The 16,978-nt window shown below is 39.5% G+C and overlaps 2 protein-coding genes across 2 annotated transcripts; both read right to left on the bottom strand.

Moving 5' to 3' along the window:
* Positions 1–411: 411 nt before the first annotated feature.
* Positions 412–8,981, bottom strand: aqp10b (aquaporin 10b; the record flags this gene model as incomplete). Its single annotated transcript, XM_079258313.1, has 6 exons — positions 412–613; positions 718–935; positions 1,114–1,232; positions 1,500–1,637; positions 2,388–2,514; positions 8,895–8,981. 6 exons carry the CDS (start codon positions 8,979–8,981, stop codon positions 412–414), a joined length of 891 nt encoding a protein of 296 aa, XP_079114439.1.
* A 4,780-nt stretch (positions 8,982–13,761) lies between these two features.
* hax1 (HCLS1 associated protein X-1) lies at positions 13,762–15,975 on the bottom strand. Its single transcript, XM_079258311.1, has 7 exons — positions 15,817–15,975; positions 15,289–15,539; positions 14,919–15,121; positions 14,756–14,819; positions 14,543–14,676; positions 14,284–14,404; positions 13,762–14,194 (listed from the first exon to the last, which is right to left on the bottom strand). The coding sequence occupies exons 1-7, from the start codon at positions 15,879–15,881 to the stop codon at positions 14,121–14,123; spliced, it is 912 nt and encodes a 303-aa protein (XP_079114437.1). The 5' UTR covers positions 15,882–15,975; the 3' UTR covers positions 13,762–14,120.
* Positions 15,976–16,978: the final 1,003 nt, after the last annotated feature.

Raw genomic sequence — 16,978 nt, 5'->3', positions numbered from 1 at the left:
AACATTTGAGCCCTCAAGGAATTTGCATGGTTCAGCGACAGCATTGAACCATGCATGCAGGTGGTATGAGGTTTACTGTAGCATAGCAATAGAGTACAAGCATATTGAAATATTTATATCTACAGTAGTTGTTAGATGCCAACAACCACCAGCAACTGGCTAATATCAAACTAAGGTCAAATGTCCACCTAAAAACATTAACATTTTATTCCTTTTTTTTTTTTTTTTTAAACTTGGTAACTCAGTAAAGTATATTCATCCAACTTCACATAATTTCATAGGAAGTTGCACTATCAGACATTAAAGCCCACTTATTAAATATGTCTGCCAGCAAAATTGACAGCTGTAGTGACTAAATTGCATTTAACAGTATAAACAATTTCCTTCATCTTAGGCAGCTTAATTCTGCAACTACGTGGGTTTTTCACAGCCTGGTTCCACTCCATCCAGCTCCAGCCCTGTCCTGTCCTCAGTGACCTCCTGACAAGAGACCTTGGACTCAAATGCAAGAGGAGGATGGTGGACCTCAACCAGCAGCTCATAGATCAGTGTCCCCAGGAGCGCTCCAATACACGGTCCAACAATAGGTATCCACCACCAGCCTCCTCCGGCTCTGAGAAGATAATTTACACAAAATTTGATTTGAAATTTTTCCAAGTTAATGAAAAAACGCAAGAGGTTCCAATTTATGCAAGAACACCTCATAAAACAACTTACTTAAAAACATCGACTCCCCAGCCCGCAATGTACGTGAATAGTCTAGGTCCAAAATCCCTGGCTGGGTTTAGGGCGTATCCACTGTTTGAGCCCATTGAGACACCAATAGCCATCACTGCTGCTCCTGCCAGGAGGGGCTGGAGGCAGTCTGGGATGGAGGTGTTCCTCTGGTCCCCGAGAGCCAGGATGCACAGCAGCAGGGCAGCAGTGCCAATGACCTGGATGACATGAGAACAACTGTACAGAAAGCAGCATACTAATCACACAGGTCTAAGGTGGAAAAAAGTGACTTGAAATCAAACAGTACTTAGGAACTTTGAGCTTGCTTCCCATTTACTTTAGTGATAATGAGAGTATTTTTATGGGGATGAAAAGGAGGGAGCATCACTAACCAACCTGGTCCAGAATTCCTCCCCACACACTGAGGTAGGCCGCTGGGTAGGTTGAAAATATGCCTGCTGTGGCAGTGGGACCAGTCACAGTTAGATGACCTCCGCTGTAAGTCTGGATGGCATCTGTTAACACCGTCATACATGCAAACAGAAAAACAGAAAAGTTCAAAACAGACATATTAGCATGAAGTTGTTCCTTCTGAACGGTACATCAGTTCACAGGTTCGAACAGTTCACTGTAAAAAAAACTAAGTTTTAGGAAACAACTTGTAGTTTAAGTAGACAAAATGGAGAAGGATGAAGGTAGACAATGAAATACATTTATTCTGCTTCCATCTTATTTTTCTGATGAAAACAGTTGAGTAAAAGGAATCATTGATGAAGGCTCACCGTAGTACTGCAGCCCAACGGTAGCTGCAGCCAGAAAAGCGCCGGACACTTGGAAGAAAATGTAGAAGGGCAGCTTTACCCATGGATGTCTGCCCAAAATACACAGGCTTAGAGATACTGCAGGGTTCAGATGAGCACCTTGGAAAGGTTTTAAAAAAAAAACAAAAAAAACAAAAAAAAAACTAAAATACTGGACTTTTGGAACCGATTTATAAAATAGCTTCCAATACTGCTGAAAGACGAGCACTCAAAGTTTTTGAAGATCAAATAACTTGTTATAAAGCACTCCCTTGTTGAGACAAGTCTGTAAACAATGGCGCCAATATTTAAGCAACTTTTCTTGAACACCTACTCAACATTCTACAAAGCAGGAGAACGAAAGCAATGCAGTTTCACATTTAGGAATTTCTAAATAAGACAGATTAACGCTTAGAAGACTTAGTTTTTATGGCATCTTCAGTAAACTTGACAGATGATTTAATTGGGAAAAAAAGCAACCATTTCAGTTCATCCAGGAAGAGTCAGGAGAAAAAGAAACTTTCAGCAACATTTGGCACATTGAGATTCGGATTCAAATGTTAAGTGGGTTGTAAATAAAATCTATTATGATTAGCAAAATGCAAATGGTCTTACATGTGATTTCAAAAGAAGCTTGGTGGATAGAAACCCAAATAACTTAAAGATGGGGAATATGAAATTAAAAAAAAAAAAGTTTTGGGACAAAAACAAAGAGGTGTCATTATTTCTGCCTACGCCCCATTTCAAGATACAAGAACTACTCCTAAAGTTTCTGTTTGGGATTATAATGCCGGCCACCCTGACACCACTTAAAGTGGAGAAAAAAATGGTTCAACCAGACACATTTAAACATAACTTTGTCTCTCTTACCTGAGACTCCATGGGAGACAAAGACCCCAAATGTTACTCCCAGCGCAAAGCCCAGATTGATTGACAGGTACTGGCCATTCTTTTCTTGGGACAGGGTCACCTGAGCAGCAGATCCGCATCCAAACAGCTGCAAAATGACAAGATGACAACTCTTCCCAATTAAAAAACAGGCTGTTCTGATGTATGAACCAACTTCAAGTTCATGTTGGCTAAACTTCTACAACTCTGTACGCATTTATGTTAACTGGTGAACGTGTCAGTTCAAGCAGGTGACCAGCATGAGTTGGTGGTGATGCCAGGCTGTTGTGTCTAGTTCATCCACGTTACCGAGGCATCTGTTTAAACAAGGGTCAATAGCGACGTTGGCAAGTTTCTTATGAGTGCAGACTACAAAACTGAACTTTGCTGCTGGTTCTACAGATGGATATTCCTTACAAATGGTGCAACATTTAACCAGGGAGGTCAACAAAAAACACGTTTAACTATAGAATAGCCAATGAAGGTTTTCATTATATTAGTATAGATTCAATTAAATCAAATTGTAACCCAATTAGGAGACATTGTTACATTCTATAATGCAATACACAAAACGATTCTAAAAAATTAGATGCAGCCCTTCCTTAACACACTTCAATGAAATGAATAAGTCGTTACCAGGCCTCTGTAGAGCTGGTTGACATGAGTTTAAAAGAATTCAGCCATTTAATTTAATTTAAGTGTGTTAGAGAGGGGTTGCAAATAAAAGCTGCAGGATAGAAGATCTCAGGGACCAGCTTTAACATTTTACGTAAAGAACTGAATGAATTGTCTTGAAACTGAAAGTGCACTGTGAAATAAACATTTGGCTCATCTGCAAGTTAAGAGGATTTTATATTCCAGGTATTCAGATTATGGCAACTGGCTTCTTAATAGGAGGAAAGCTGACATTTGGTGAAAGATTAATCTCCATTGGCAATTTGTTCCACTCTTTTTCAGCATAACAGCTAAATGCTGCTTCTCCATGTTTAGTCTGGACTCTGGTCTGGACTAGTTGACCAGAGTATTTAGATCGAAAAGCTCTGCTTGGTTTATATTCGCTGAACATATCACAGATGTATTCTGGTCCTATACCCTTCTGGGATTTGTAAACAATAAGCAGGGTTTTAAAATCTATCCTGTGACTGACTAGAAGCAGTCACAGGATAGATTTCAAACATTTTCAAAACATTTTGAATGTTTCATCACACCAGTTTCAAAACATTTTGAAACTGGTGTGATGTGTTCAGACCTCTTAGTCCTAGTTAAAGCACAAGTGGCAGCATTCTGGATGAGCTGCAGATGTTTAATGCTCTCTTTTAGGAAGTCCTGTTAAAAGTCCGTTACAGTAATCCAGCTTTAGTGACAGCTTTGACATGGCTGCTGAAAGTCAGATCTATGTCTAACACTCCAAGGTTACAGATTGGTAGTTTGGAAAGCACGAGTCTCCAAGTGTTTACCACTACCTACAGAATAATCTCAGTTTTTTCTTCATTTATTTGTCGAAAGTTCTTTCTCATCCAGGTGTTGATTTGTTTCAAATATTTGCACAGTAAGTAACTATTGGACTGTGGTAATCTGATAACGACAAAGCTGCGTGTCATCTGCATAACTGTGATAATTGAGGTTAAAATTCTGTATTATTTGATCCAAAGGGAGCAAATAGAAGTTGAACAGAAGAGGTCTGAGGACTGACCCTTGAGGTACTCCACAAGCTCAGATTTATAGTTGTCAATTATAACTAATAACACCAGCTTTCTAAATGGGACGTGAACCAGTTAAGGACCACTCCAGAAAGTCCAACCCAGTTTTCCAGCCTGTGCAACAGAATCTTGTCATCTACAGTATCAAATGCAGCACTGAAATCCAGCAGAACCAGAACTGATACTTGGCCAGGTTCAGTGTTCAACCTGATGTCATTTAAGACTTTGACCAGAGCTGTTTCAGTGCTGTGATGAGGTCAAAAGCCTGACAGGAATTTATCAAAATTTCCACTTTCATTTAAGAAGTCATTAAGCTGATTGAACACAACTTTCTCAATTATCTTGGCTATAAAAGAGAGGTTAGAGACAGGTAGTTGTTCATAAAGGCATCTAGAGTCCTTTTCTTTAGAAATGGCTTAATAGCAGCTATCTTTAAAAACTTGGGGAAAACACCTGATGCCAGTGAGCTGTTGACAATTAGCAGGAGATCACTTTATTTGGAGGTAAAAACTGCTTTTAAGAAGTCAGATAGTATCATGTCCAATGATTTCAGATGCTAAACTTTTTCTTGCAGAATTTTTAAAATCAATCATAAATTCTGACATAAGAGTTATTTCTAAGTTTTGGACATAGACTAGTTGTCTTGTTTGAATATGTGACAATAATATTTTAATTGTTTTAATTTTTCCACAAAAAAAAAAAAAAAGCCGCAAAAAAATTAAAACCCTTATATAAGCCTTATGAAGGCAACACATGCTTTATGTATCTATATTACCCTACTATCAAAATGACCAAGTTGGCTACAAATACATAATGAGACTTAATGATAAAATGTTTATTTTCCCTGCAGCGCATCCTGTAGAGTGACTACTCTGTTGTACGATGCCGCCACGTTTAACTTCATTACAATATTAATGAATTATGTTTCGTTGCATTGATCAAATTAAAACAATGCAATAAAGAAATCTGATTTTTTTTTTTTTTTTAATGTCATTTTTATTTTTAAGAATTCGAAAAAAACCCAAGATGGAATGTGCATAACGCGCTCCTTATTTGGGTAACAAACAGAGCACAATAAAACGCAGCCGGCATTTAGAAAAAAACAAAAAAGTAGCCATTTTAAAAAAGGTAAAGTATATCAAATCAAATGAATACAGTTTGATTTCTGTCAAGCAAGTCAGTGCAAGGGTAAAACGCAGCAGCAGCATCTTCTTCTCTTTAGACACGCAACTAACGCAGCTATCCTCCGACCTGAGCACCATGACCAAGTGTCATTCCAGATATATACTGACAAAAAATCAGAAATAATTTCATAAAAACATCCACTTTGTTACTCAGTCTGTGTCTATGAAGGATTATGTTCTTACCCGTTTAATGTGACTTCTGTTTTCGGACATCACTGGTCAGCTTCTAAACATGTAAGATGTAACTTGTGCTGAATTAATGTCCTTGATTTGCTGATCGGTGATGTTGCCGCCATTTTAATGGTCCTTTCCTTCACTGTCTTAGCGGAGAGGGGCATGTCTGATTTTCTGTATTATCTCAGTTTTGTTTTTAAAGTCTGGAAATACGTGTCCTGATATGTTGATGACTGACTCCTTCATGTAGTCACCATCTGTGAACAGTTTTCTACGCTTTATTATCTCCCGGGTTGCAACAAAACTTGCAGCAGTAGTGGAGTTTGGAGATGTCCACTTAAATCTATTTTTGCGCTTCTCCAATTTCTCCAGAAGTAATGCAATCGCACATGCTTTCCCTGGAAATGTCTTTCCACATTACTCTTTTTGTTATTTGACAGCTTCTCACTACAGAGCGAACATTCAGGCAATCCTTCCGCATTGGCAATGAATACAAATGCAGTCCAAGAAACGATGAATCCTCTGTTCTCCTCGGTTATTTTTCTCTTTGGGATCCATGTCCCATCACACAGCCGCCGGTTTTGTTTACAACAAACACCTGCCTGGCATCCCGCCCTGCTGATAGGCTATGTGTGTCGCAGGCTATGACGCAAATTTTCCTTGACAGAAATGTTAAAATTTAATACTTATTCTACACATTTTTACAGCGCTGTTTGTCCTCCTACAGAACCATATCAAAACAATATATATCCCTCCCCCATCTTTTTCCATCCGTCAGTAGTAGGTCTAATACAGCAGGGACCTTGAACACATCATGGCATGCTATCTTTGTTTTGAACATCCTATACATCCTTTTGTGCCCTGCCAGGACAGATGAGCTAAGAGGAGGAGCCCTGTGTTTCTTAACAGATGGGGGTCATTGGGGTCTGGACTGGGACAGAGACATCCTCTGGAGACCTTGGGTGATGTGGAGAAGAGGATCTGATGAGGGGGAAGAGATGGGTGTTGTTTGCCTCTCTTCTGTGTCCTTTGCGCTCATCTCTGTGCTCATGTTTGCAGGAGTTGGGTTAGCCGTCCCAACAGCATGACGCAGATGAGCACCAAGTGACTGGCAGCCAGATAGAGTCGGATGCACTCCATCAGGTCTGAAACATTCCTTACAGTTCCAAAAGATTGAAGTTAATCCAAGATATTGAAGTTATTGACAAACTTTATTCCATTGGCCATACATGCATTTGATAGCCATGTGTTCAGGCCCAAAAGTCTGCTGAAAACTTAAATTCTTTCTCCCGCTGTAGGAATGGGGCCTGAAATGAAAACATCTCCAGAGTGACATATTTCCTCCAACAGCAGAGAAAAGTCTTTCTTCAAGATCTCAGAGCCAGTTTTCCTCCTGAAAACATCATGAGACCCCATGTGGTCAACGATCTTCATGCCATCTGGATGTGAGGACAGAATGGTCGGCAAGATCTTTGTCAGTTCCTTGACTGATTTATCAGATAAAGTTTTCTGTCTTTGCTATTCTCACATGCTGCGTTATGGAGTCCTCAATCCAGATTGTATCCATTTCTTTTTTAGTGGAGTTGTTGATGTTGCCTCGAGTTGTCCTGTTTGTGGACTTTTGGCCTCTCATATTTTGGTTTGCCCTCAGCTGAGTTATGGGGCCATTTCTCACTTTTTTTTGTTTTAACCCATTTCCTTGGAGTCAAAATATATTTATCATGCAGTGAAACTTCAAATGGTAGAGTGAGTTTAAAGTTTCCTACTGGATTTACCTTTGCAATGGACAGCATCAGACCAGGTTCTGGCTGGGGTTGATGACTTTGGTCTGGCACCAACCTGGTTCCAGGAGGAGAGATCAGTTTGACCATCCGGTTTCAGATCTTCCTCAGTTGTTCTTATGTCATTTGGACAAATCCATGGAAGTGGGTCAGCCAGATCTGTAGCGGAGGCTCCACATCTGATGTGATCCCGCACACAAAAATTTAAGATAGTCCGTTTGAAGGCTCAACAGCTTGGACAGGTGCTGAAAATGACTTAAATTCCTCAGTCGAGCGAATTCCTTATAGCGTTTTAATCCTCTTCTCAAGCTCTGTTATCCTCAAAGAAAGTTGGTCACACTGTGCAGCTCACCGATTCAGGGTTGGGAGACATTCCACTCGTGATCCGAAGACAAAACTTAAGATTTCATATATATCTCCAGTGTTTTATAAATGATCAGCAACCTGTTTCTTACTATTCTTGCCAAGATATAATGGGGAAAAAAAGCAGGAAAAGGCAGAAAAACTGAAAAATCCCAGGAAAAGAGAGAGCAAAGCAGAAAGCATCTGCACAGCAGCAAAGCAAGAACACCTCTCACTGCTTTTTATAAACTATGGTGGTATGATGAAGGGTTAAAATGGTCATTGCCAGTGAAGCCTTCATAAATAAATAACCAGAGATAAAGACTAATAAAAATACCCATTTTATGATCTTAAATATCCAATCTGATTGTCTATGTGATTTAAATAGCAACTTTTGTTTGTTTGGGTGTCAGGACCTGAGTGGAAAAGACTTCTTAGCCCTGGAGTTTCACTTCCAAGGTTAACCTGATCTTCATCAATGTGAGGAAACTTAAAACAGTCTGACTTTGAATGAACTAAAGTTGATTTCTTTAGCACTTTTCGTGCAAAACCAGCACAGTGCTTTAAAGAATAAAAAGCAAAACTAAAACAAGGTTAAAAACAAGCCTTCACAAACATAACTCACCAAAAGTCAAACACTTCCACTTTTCTTTTCTTTTTTTTTTTTTTTTTAAACACATGCAACATAGGTAAAACATAAAACGCTCATCCAGGCTTACTGGGCTATTCATTGTCATAGACATTTTATTGGTTTACCTTAGTAAAGTTTTTTATAAAAGTTTTGGCTGTCAACCCTAAAAGTCTTCAAGTTCAGTTAGTCCTACATCAAGTATTTTCTTAAAACTGCTTTTGTTCATGTTAGCAATGTTTATTAAATTTAAGTGGTTGAATTTGTTGTTGAAAATTTTACTAGTGAACTGATTAGCTCTATAAAATATATAATTTATTACGAGCTCTTAATTAGTGGATTTGTTTCTCCCTTTAAACACCTTTAACATTGTTAGTTTTAACATTACATAAGGGACAGGCATCAAACAATACAATAAAGACTTTTCAGACTCCTCGCTTTTAAAACTTTATCCACACCCCCTCATAGGCACTGTAACTCATGCGTTGTGTCTTTAGATCAGGACAAAGTCCTACAAAGTTATCCATTGTGCAGATTCACTAAACAGAAGAGCAAGCATGCCCCCCCCCCCCCAACAGTAAACGATTGTACACTTCCAATGCTTCGTTTTTTCATGAGTATATCTTCTAAATTTTGCTTTTCAACGTGACTCATGCTGCCAGGCACAAATAAATACTTACAATCAGGACGTAGAGTCCGAGAAATTCAGCCATGCACTCTCTGACCAACTGGTTTCTGATCCGACACTTCTTCAGTAGCCTCTCCATCGCCGATCTTTCTTCTTCTACACTTTTCAGAAAGACTTCCAGAGATGGGGCCCTGTAATCAGGTGGATCAGACCTGCACAACTCTGCAGCTTCTGCCTCTCTGAACAGAGTTTGCCCTTTCATGCTGGAGCCGTTTTATAACGTCACACAGTTTACGGCTCGGCTGGGGTGTTGCATTCAAGAGAAGAGAGTAATTCACTTTATAGGACATCCTGAAATTCATTAGGATGTCATCACCTGTCTGTCCAGGTGCGTCACACCGTCCCACATGCCTGGACTGCTGTGAGTGCAGGTGAGATGAATTGGCTCTGATTGCTCCCAGTTTCACTCTGGTTTGTTCTTCTGATGCAAAACAGACCCTATCTGATGACATTTCTATGCAGCCGAGTATTCCTCGCAAAAACTCTTAAATCTACCTTAAAATCAACTAATATAATTCAGAAGAGTTATAGTGTATAAATTAGACATCGACAAGTTCTTTGCATCGCCCCCCAACTCCTTAAAGAGGACTTAGATGTCATTATTATGACAGTTTTTGGTTGTTAAAATGTTATTAAAGTTCCTTTTTGTCACTTAATGGTCCATTCTATCTAAAATAGATTGATTTTATCTATAATAATGAAATAGCACAGTTGCTAGCTCTGTCTCTAATGTTATATTTGTTATTATCCAAATGATCAAATTTAGCATTTTTAGATGTCCAACAAAATATTGTTCTGCTTTAGTCAAAACAAGTTTAACACCAATTCCACAGAGGTTGATACACAGGAAACAAAAAGAAACTACATGTCTTGCTGAGGACAAGAAAAGTGGGGGAAAAAACATCTGTGTAATCTTTTGTACAGTGAGGTTGCAATCAAGAGGGCAATTTGCTTGCAGCACCATTGCTGAAACTGGTGAACCAGCGAAGATGCTCTTATCAAACTGTGTCCATAAATGATGAACTTTGAAAACATCATAATTAAGACATGATAACGTCGCACATGCAACTCAAGTTAGCAGCAAACTTTACAAGCTAGAAAAGATGATAATAAACAGTCAGTGTTGACTTTGTGGATCTGCCTTGCTTGCATGTTTTGGCTGCATGCACGCTGCCAGAAGGACTCCCCTGCACATTTCAGGCATTGATCATAATATAAGAAGAAATGTCTAAGAAAAAAAAAGAACATAAGGAATCAGTGCTGTATGAAGACATCCAGAGACTCTACAGAATGCATTTCCAATATCAAGAATCTTATGCCCGTTACAATAAAAATGTACATTTGTAATGTCAAAAATGTTCAATTAATTCAGTTTACCTTTATTAGAATGGAAATAGTTCACGACAATGTCATCTCAGGTCACTCTACAGACCAAATCAAATCAAGCAAATTCACTGTGATTTAATCAGTATTCATACTAAAAAAAAAAAAAAAAAAAAGTCTATTTTGAGAGGGGATAAAGCCATACCATCAATGATTTCCTGCACACAAATAACTCTAGAGTCTAAACCTTAACTGTTGAAAATAAACACCATCATCCTGTTTAATTAAACATCTGTCCACTTTCTTTATTATTATTTTTTTAAAATATATTTCTCAGCTCTTAGAAGGGCTGGATAGGCATGGATTAATACAGTTTCATTTATAGTTGGTTTGACAAGGAACTTTAATTTAATGCAACATATTACACACATAATGGTTATTTAAAATAAGATGTGATATGTGCAATAAAACAAGCCTGAGCAGCAGTGTCTAGAACTGGTGTTGAGGCTGTATTTATGAAAGTTGCTGCTGCAAAGACCTGCTCCTCATGAGACCCTCTTGCAGGAATTCTCCCTCAACAAATGAAGATTGAACCTGGTTTAACATAAAAGTTATTGGAAGGAGCTCCTGTAGGATTACTTCTTAAAGATTTAGGAGTTTCTTAAGCAGTATTGAGGTGTTGCTGGGTTCTGTCCTGAATCCCCCCTGTCTGGAAGTTTAATGAATATTGTCCCTGGTTTTTCCTGATCTTTAGCTCTTAGGACACACAGCAGTTGGAATCGATACAAATCAATACATTGTCACATGAACACATATGAAAAGTATTCTCAGTATACAGAGTACTTCAATTCCTCTTTGTATCCAAGTTTAATCAAGGTGAGCTGGAACCCTGTCCTATATGTCAGATTAATATATATATATTTTTTACATCATAAACAGTTAACAATGATTAAGCGAGAGACAATCCAGTTTGTTACCAGTGCAATGTTGAGAAGTCAAGATTGCAAAAGGACTTAAGCAGCAAGGTTCTGATTTATCTGCAGCTGTGTGAATATCATAGTGGAGGAATTTCGGTCCACTCATTTTACAACATTGTTTCACCTAACCAAGGTCCTGTTACAGGATTTAAACCAAGCTGAGATCTGGACTTTAACTGATCAATTGCTTTAATCTGATCATTTTCTTTTCCAGACATGCTGTGGTAGATTTGCTGTTGTTTGTCTGTGGCAGACACCGCCACTGCTGCAAGGTGGTCCGGCTCCTGTGGCTGTAAAACATGCCTTAATCCCCAACCTTTTGTTATTTTGCTTGACAGCTGGTGTGAGGCGTTTGTGCTAATATGCTGTTTTGTTTCTGCCAAACTTGATGCTGTGCATTGCTATTAAAAGTCTCCATTTTCGTGTCATCTCTCCTAAATATTGCTCTAGAAGTATTCTTTGTTTAAATGCAACTTTGTCTTATCTCAAAGCAAGCTGCAACATGTTTCTTTTTTTAAATAAAATGGCATTTTCTTGGCAACACTTCAACACTTGTTCAGTGTTTTTCTAATTGCACTGTCATGAATGTCAACATTGACATTTTGAGGCCTGTAGAGACAGAAATGCAGATTTAGTTGTTTAGTGCAGTTTCTCTGAGTATTGCAGTCTGATCTTGGGCGTAAACTTGCTAGGATGATCATTCTTGGGAAAGATTCCTGTAGTTTAGAATTTGTGAAGAATCTTTTCTCATTTTTTAATTATGAATACAAAATTTTGGGGAAACAGTTTTGTTTCTTGATTGACAACAAGTATTGCTACTTTGAGCCCATTCAGGGAGTATTTTTACTTTCCACTATCTTCGTGTGCATGCTGAGGATGCCTTCCAAAGAAATGCCACTCCACACCATTACTGACCCACTGCCAAACCGGTCATGCTGGAGGATGTTGCAGGCAGCAGAACGTTCTCTGCGGCGTCTCTAGACTCTGTCACGTCTGTCACATGTGCTCTTTGTGAACCTGCTTTCATCCATGAAGAGCACAGGGCGCCAGTGGCGAATTTGCCAAACTTGGTGTTCTCTGGCGAATGCCGAACATCCTGCGCTGTGTTGGGCTGTGAGCACAACCCTCACCTGTGGACATCGGGCCCTCATACCCCCCTCATGGAGTCTGTTTCTGACTGTTTGAGCAGACACATGCACATTTGTGGCCTGCCACAAGGAAAGGTGCCACAGCTAAATACCTGAAACAAGTGAGGCAAGTACTGAGAAGTCAGCTCAATGGCAAGAACAAGATCTGGGCAATTAATAGCTACGCCCTGCCAGTGATCTGATACCCTGCTGAGATAATAAGCTGGCCAAAGGAGGAAGCTCAGACCATGGATGTCAAAACACGGAAGCTGCTCACCATGCATGGAAGGTTCCACCCCAAGTCAAGTGTCTATACACTAAGGGCAAACAAGGGGCCCGGGGAATGATGAGCATCAAGGCCACTGTCCAATATGAAACCTCCAAGCTCCACGAATACATCAGGAAGAGGGCACCAAGGGATGAAGCACTTAATGAATGTCTCAGACAATGGAACCTGGAGGAATATGAGATGGATGAACCATCATGGGAAGAAAAGCCCCTGCATGGGATGTACCACCCACAGATCACCGAAGTGGCCGATATAAACAAGTCCGATCAATGGCTGGAGAGGGCTGGACTGAAGGACACCACAGAGGCACTAATCATGGAGCAAGATACTGGCAGGCAAAGAATACACGGAGTGCCATGACCAAGTAGCTGGCATAGTGTACAGGAACATCTGTGCAGAATATGGACTGGACTTCCCAGTGGGAAACTCCCCCCAAGGTGGTGGAGAATGAGAGGGCTAAGATCTTCTGGGACTTCCAGATCCAGACAGATAAAATGGTGGTGGCCAACCAACCAGACCTAGTGATCATGGATTAGCAGCAGAGGAAAGCCATAGTGATCGATGTATCCATCCCCAGTGATGGAAATATCAGAAAAAAGGAGCATGAGAAACTGGAGAAGTACCAAGGTCTCAAGGAAGAACTGGAGAAGGCCTGGAGGGTGAAAGCAACAGTAGTTCCCATAGTGATCGGAGCACTGGGGGCCGTGTCCCCCACACAGGACAAATGGCTCCAACAGATACCTGGTGACACATCAGACATCTTTGTCCAGAAAAGCGCAGTCCTAGGAACAGCTTAGATACTGCGTAGGACCCTCAAGCTCCCAGGACTCTGGTAGAGAACCAGGGCTTGAGAGATGAACAGCCACCTGCCCTACCCTGGGGAGATGGGAGGGTTGGGTGAGGGAGAAGTTGTTTTTGTTTTTCTGTTTTTTTTATTTTATTTTATATAAACATAATATATATATATATATATATATATATATATATATATATATATATATATATATATATATATATATATATATATATATATATATATATATATGTGTGTATAAAAATGTGTGTGTGTCATTTATTTAATTCTACCCAACATTGACAATAGATGAGGTCTAAAATCAAAAGGCAAACAACAATATAGAGATATATATACTTTAATTAAATCTTAATTTCACACACACACACACACACACGCACGTACACATTCATATTGACTTTTTTACAGGACAATACAAAAATAAAATATTCAACTCATGTTCAGAGTCTCAATATGTCAATACTAGCGCTTGAAAGAAGTGGAAGTTTCTAGCCTACACAATCACTCTAAACTTCCTGTTCAGTCCTCGACAAGCCAACAGTTTCTTTTCCCAAAAACATCATTTGGAAAAATCAAGATCATGCAAGTGTCTTTCCATAAAAAGGTCAACGCGCAGCTTGAGAAAAACAGCAGTCTGGGAACAAAAGCCACAACTGTCCAATCTAGAAAGTATGCTTTCATTTACATGTTATTTAAACCCTCCAAAGAACTTAGAGAATAATGAGTCATCGTCCCGCAAGTCTGAGAAGCGGTGTGGATCACCTGGAACGAAAACAAAACATTTACAATACAACAAGCAACTGCTGCTGTCTAACTACCATAACTTTCTTTGTAAACCCGAGCTGACCTACCTCGTAGCACAGGTTCAGTCTGATGGTCGGGGTCCTCCAGCATCCCAGAACCTCCTGAGCGAGTCACCGTTGTCTCCTCATTTCCATGGCCATCTCTGACTGTACGCCTCTCCTCTACAGTCTAATATCAGGAAATTGGAAAAAAAACATTTATTTACTATCAACTGTAGTAAAGTTTAATAATCATACTGTACCTCATCAGACCTAACATTGATTTTTATAATTGGAATTTAACGTAAATGTGGATTTACACACTCACCCCATCAGGTTTCACCACCTTGGTGACAGTGACCGACTGGAAAAACGATCTGGTCCTGGGTTGGCTCGGCACCTGAGCAGCAGGTGGCGATAGAATCTGATCCAGGCCACCAGAGGACACCGCAGAGTCAAGATCTTGACAGGATCAAAATGGTAAATGAATCAAATACAAGGCGAAATCCTACAGAACAATACGTGTAAAAATTGCCCCTACCTCTGTCTTCTTTCAGGTTCTCATCTGGAGTTTTCTGTGGCCCCTGTCTCCAAATATCATTGAACTATCAGGAAACAGTAAGAAAATCAGAGTTGTTGGTTAAAGCAACAATGAAACAAAGTCTCAACAGAAAAACAGGAGGAGAGGTGAACGTTTTACTAACCTTGGAAAAAGGGGTCAAGCCATGAAAAGGTGGGCGGGGAAATTCTGGTGACTCATAAGGAGGTTGGATGTCACTTTGTGGCTCTCTGTATGGCCCCTGTGAACCACTATCGGGTGACTTGAGCATGAAGTCTCTTAGAGGATTCCTACTGCCTCCACCTTTTTCTGCTCGGTCTTGAGGGGGTGGCATGATTCTGGGAATGTCTAAACCACACGGGGGAGAAAGAGATGGAAAAAGATAACTGAGATTAGACCCTGCATAGGGGTCACAAAGAAAAAGGTGACCTCTCTTCCGCAAAGCCTAAACTACATGTTAGATATAGAACAGTAATAAGGATTTTGAGGAAGGGATCTCTATTCTGTTTTCATACCAAAGCGTCCAAACTCTGGCTGCTCATCCCAGCGGCCCATTTGGGAAAAAATCTCCTCCATCTCCCTGAGGACATGACCAAACAAAGGAGGCTCCTGGAACTTCATCCCATCTGGACCAAAACTGAAGCCAAACCTCCAGGCGCCATCAAAGGGGTCCTGCTGGTCTCCTCTATACCCATCATAGCAGAATCCATCTTCATCATCATCGTCGTCGTCATCTTCATGAGTCATGGCATCGAAGAAGGGGTCCCTGGTTGGGTAAACAGGACATAATGAGGTGATACAATTCGTGTCATGGTAAGAATATCCTCCCTGTTAAGTCACTGATAACATCAAGCTAAAAGTTACATTTAAAGACCTCAATCGTATTACACTATGTCCTAAATAAAACAGCAACCCTTCTAGCTCAGGGACCCCCTGTGGTTTTCTCTGGCAAAACCCAAACTAATCTGGTCCTTTATAGAGCGGTTTAATGATCTAACAGCAGGTAACTTCAGCGACTTGACTTTCTGACTCCAAAAACTCACCTTCGGCCTCGATAATGGCCTCCAGGCACTCCGAAAAAACCCCGAAATAAATCAAACACACTCATCTAACGACAGTATCAGACAACTAAAGCATAACTTGACATTTAAAAACGCAACCCCGCTGGAGGAGAGCAGCTCCAACACCGAGACGGATGTCAACAGTGTCGTAAAGCGTTCTGGATGATTCGGCATGACGCAAGTTGTCGTAATGAGACATTACCACAAATAACCTGAACAACCCGCAACCCGAAATGAGAGAATATTTCATTTCAAGCGTCTCAAATACAAAAATATAAACAGGAAAATGTTGCACATTCACACACACTATATCTATCTATCTATATATATATATATATATCTATATATATATCTATATATATATATATATATATATATATATATATATATATATATATACACATATATATTTTTTTCCTTTAGCGTGAGAATACAGGAGAATGTTGCAATGTTGGCACATTTGTTTGGAGGCACTACCCACGTATTTAGCTGTGTTGCTCCACTCCATAGAAGGATGATCCTTAAAGTTTTAACTTCTTGTAAAAGGCTTTCCAATGGTGTATAATACACCAGTCATATTAACGGGGAGAAATTTACTTAAATATTCATTCCAATGTTTTTGTGTCAAGTTTATCTCTTCTGTACATTTTAGGGTCCAATGATTTTACTGCCACATTTAATACAGGCATTACTTCATTTCGGTTGTTATATTGATCAATATTTTCTTTTGTTGAGAACACAGAGCTTATGGATGATGTATTTTCTAACAATGCTTTAACTTTATGAACTCAAATGTAAATCATTGTTTGAACGAATTACCACAGCAAAGCCAGGAACTCCAGGCACTGAGTAAATCCTAAACATAGAAAATCTTTAGTATTAACTATAGTGGAATGTTTAATCTTGAATGCAATTAAATATATGTATAAAGTAACACTGAAATCACATCACACAAATTTAGCATTGTGACAAAATGTTAAGGTATATTTAACTGGGTAAAACTGCCATTTGTTCAGGTGTTATTACAGCCATGCCACCTGTCTGCTGATGTCCACATGCATCAACTCAGGTATATAAAGATCAAAACCAAAATTCTCTATGTCAGACTTTGTCCACACAAAACACTCGAGTTTTTCTGGCAGTG

This window comes from Telmatherina bonti, assembly GCF_933228915.1.
Source record: "Telmatherina bonti genome assembly, chromosome: 19".
Lineage (NCBI taxonomy): Eukaryota > Metazoa > Chordata > Actinopteri > Atheriniformes > Telmatherinidae > Telmatherina > Telmatherina bonti.
The sequence above is the reverse complement of the archived record's forward strand: the minus strand, read 5'-3'. Positions and strand labels throughout refer to the sequence as shown.

Coding starts and splice junctions, on each gene's coding strand:
- hax1 (XM_079258311.1), bottom strand. CDS start 15,881: ATGAGTGTGTTTGATTTATTTCGGGGTTTTTTCGGAGTGCCTGGAGGC. Junction 15,540..15,816: donor GGCCATTATCGAGGCCGAAG/GTGAGTTTTTGG, acceptor TTACCCAACCAG/GGACCCCTTCTTCGATGCCA. Junction 14,405..14,542: donor AGGTGGTGAAACCTGATGGG/GTGAGTGTGTAA, acceptor TCCTGATATTAG/ACTGTAGAGGAGAGGCGTAC.